General features: G+C 31.8%; 1 protein-coding gene across 1 annotated transcript in view; it reads left to right on the forward strand.

Moving 5' to 3' along the window:
* The first annotated feature begins 2,461 nt into the window (after window positions 1-2,461).
* LOC106302074 overlaps window positions 2,462-3,536 on the forward strand; it is a 4,682-nt gene continuing 3,607 nt past the window's right edge. The window contains exons 1-2 of the mRNA XM_013738592.1: window positions 2,462-2,860; window positions 3,313-3,379. Coding sequence (XP_013594046.1) covers window positions 2,462-2,860; window positions 3,313-3,379 — 466 coding nt within the window. The remainder of the gene's footprint in view (window positions 2,861-3,312; window positions 3,380-3,536) is intronic.

Consider the following 3,536-nt stretch of genomic DNA (forward strand, 5'->3'; position numbering starts at 1 on the left):
TCTAACCATTCTCTGGTGGAGCTTTATTAGAGACGATGCTGAGTTCAGAACTTCCAGTCTTCTCAAGAAATCTAAGACAAAGGCGAAGTAAGTTTACTTACAGATGCAGATGTTTACTTACAGATGCAGATGTTTCTTGAGCTTTTTCAATGCTTTTTATTCAGAGATTTGACTTGGCCTTGCTTTTGGTCAATTGAGTCTTAAGACTTTTGTCAATCTTTTTGGAGTCTTAAGACTTGTTAATATTATGAGAAAATCTTGTGATCTATATATCATTGTGTTAATAAAATTTGATTTTACATAATTTGTGTGAATTATAGGGTTTAATTTAATTAAACAAAATTAGCTTTAATGACCATTCATACAAAATCTAAAGTATTTCAATAATTTCATGACACCATATTAACCATTGTGCAAAGTCACTTAAAACAATTGCAGAAAGGAACCACAAGTCGAAAGCCTTGGTCAGTTTATATACATTTACTCATGTTTGATACAATAATGTTCCATATTGAAAAAAATATATTTTCGGAAGCGCGGGACTAGGCTCCTAGATGCCTTTGGCGGGGTGGACGATCATTGGGTTGAATTAATAACTGGAAACCTAGAAGCTCTCCTGGCGATGAAAAATAAAATGACCTAACGGTTGAGTTAGAAGCAGAGAAAACTAATGTTCCAAGGCCCACCAAATTTCAAACCTAAACAATTTAAGCCCAATTTATTTTCTTGAAACATAAAGCTATAACAGTTTCTTTTCTTGGTCTGCGATTGTTTTTTTTTAAAAACCACAAAACTATTTTTATTAAAAAAAATCGCTAAACCTCTATAATAAATAGTTATATAACAATATAAATATATAAATATCTTCACTTATTACTTTAAAAGACTACATTTGAGAAGTTTCACAATAAAATCTGTGTAAACTAAGAAAACTATTTTATTTACTGTACATATACATTTAAAAATTTTAAAATCAAAATTTAAACCATTTTCCTTACACTATTTTAACCGTAACTTAACAACTATAAAAGTTCGGTTATCTTTGCTCATTTTTACGCTAGAGGTAAATCAAATCTATACCAATAAAAGATTAAAAAAAATAACAACGAAATGAATACTATCGTCATTGTTAGATCTACCTAATTAACATGTATAACTTTCAATCTTCCATTCGTAGACAATTATAGACAACATGACAAAATTAACTTTTATCAAAAAACAAACAATACAATTACATGCACAAAACAATACAATGCATCGACAACGTATCCAGCTCCGCGCCTGGGCGGGGGCTAAACCCCTAGTATAATAGAGTAGTTAAGATGAATGAAAATAAGGAACTAAAAAATGTAATAAATATGTTGAAAATAATGTTAGTTCTATAAGTGAAATTACTTAAAAGACATTATTCTTCTTCTTTTTATACTGCAATCCATCTTTCCAACAATTCTCAATTATACTGCTATTCATGTTTCCAAATAGTATCAAAATATATTTCAATTTTAATAATATGAATAAGACAACGAAACCATAAATTGCAAGTTAATAATTAGGAAAACCACAAGTTAAACAAATCAGATACAAGTAAAACAGAATAGAAAAGCTTCAAACTAATATTTGTATCTAGTGGACTAATAGTAAGATCAATATATTTTTTTAACTAATCTAATCTAATTTTACATGTCGTGGTTAATCAATAATAAGTGTATTGGTTTATTTAGGTATACTCAATCTATTTATGATAAATCAGAGTTATTTTGTACATGTAATTTTAGGTATATATAACTGAAACTTGGTCTTATTTGCAATCAAAAAGGTATTCGTGCCTAGCAAATGAGCAATGCAAGGCTAGTACAACTAATAATTTAAAAGTATATATATTAATGAATGATCATCATAGCATATCTACGCCTATATACATTTAAGAAAACTATGATTTGTTGTAAAATGGTTTGATATGTTTTGATCTCAATGTCAACATGATTTTTATGCCATACACAATAATGTAGCTGCAGTATTATGCGAAAGTTTTTTGTTAACTAATATTATGTTAAATTTCTTTTTACCTTTTTGTTATAACAGAACAAAAAGATCAAGTATAACATGCAATATCAAAAAATATGGTTATTTGCTTTTCGCTTTATATAAAAGATAAGTACAGAAACAAACTTTTACTGTTATAATGTTCTAATGTATTATATTAAAGTCTTTTAAATTTTAAAGGAAAATTTACAGCTCAGAATCTGTTAACATCATGATCCGTCCATTGCTGTTTTTTCTTACAGTTAAAACTATTGTTTTATCTTCAGTTGCTTTCTTTGGCTGGAAAAATTTAACCTCTAACCATAAACACTTATAATCTGCCAGCAATCAGAAACAAAATCAACTTCTTTCCTATATAAATTGCGAATGAAATTCAAAATAATCATAATCAAAAACAAAAGAAACATACATGAACAAAATGGCAAGATCTATCTCTTTGTGTATCTTCTTATTATTCATTACTTGGATTCCAATTCTATCCACAAGCTTTCCGCTCTCCACAAAAACTCGATGGATCGTGGACGAGAAAAGCCAAAGGGTAAAGCTAGCCTGTGTGAACTGGCCGGCTCATCTCCAGCCCGCTGTGGCTGAAGGGCTAAGCAAACAACCATTAGACTCCATCTCCAAGAAGATTGTCTCAATGGGATTTAACTGTGTTAGACTCACTTGGCCTCTTGATTTGATGACTAATGACACATTGGCTCGTAAAATCACGGTCAAGCAGTCTTTTGAAAGCTTGAACTTGTTTGATGATGCTCTTGGGATTCAAATTCACAATCCCAAAATCCTTAATCTTCCCATATTCAATGCCTTCCAGGTAACATATTTAATGCTATAGCAGTGGTCTTAGACAACCACTTTTTTTTTTAATTGATTCTTCATATTAAAATGCAAAAGAAATGTAAAACAATACAAGCCCGAGGCTTTAGTTTTAGAGCCCAACCCAATACAAAAGAAAGAACCCAATATTAAAAACCATTAGGTAACCAACCTAATCTCAATTAAGGTCAAAGAAGGTGAAAAGGCAAATAGAAGAAGACGAGGTCTTAGAGATCATCGAAGGTCAGAGAGAGGAGTTGTGATCGGCTCCAGAGGAAGAACCTAAGATAGCCACTGCTGCATCAAGTTAGAGGAGGCTGACATATCAAGCTAGTCAATCCAATAACAAAAACTAACCAAAATTGACCAAACGAAAGAAATGTACTAATTTTAATGGAATCTCTCTCTCTCAATATAAATATGTTTGTGTTAATTTTATTCTGTAACCAGGAAGTGGTATCGAACCTTGGACAAAACGGATTGATGGTGATACTAGACAACCACTTGACATATCCAGGCTGGTGTTGCAGCGACAACGACCTCGACGCTTTCTTCGGCTACCCTAACTTTGATCCCGTCATTTGGGCCAAGGGCTTGGGCAAAATGGCTACTCTTTTCCGCAATGTCACTAATGTCATTGGCATGAGCCTTAGGAACGAGCCACGTGGTACTAG

The sequence above is a fragment of the Brassica oleracea genome, chromosome C1 (genome assembly GCF_000695525.1).
Source record: "Brassica oleracea var. oleracea cultivar TO1000 chromosome C1, BOL, whole genome shotgun sequence".
Classification (NCBI taxonomy): Eukaryota; Viridiplantae; Streptophyta; class Magnoliopsida; order Brassicales; family Brassicaceae; genus Brassica; species Brassica oleracea.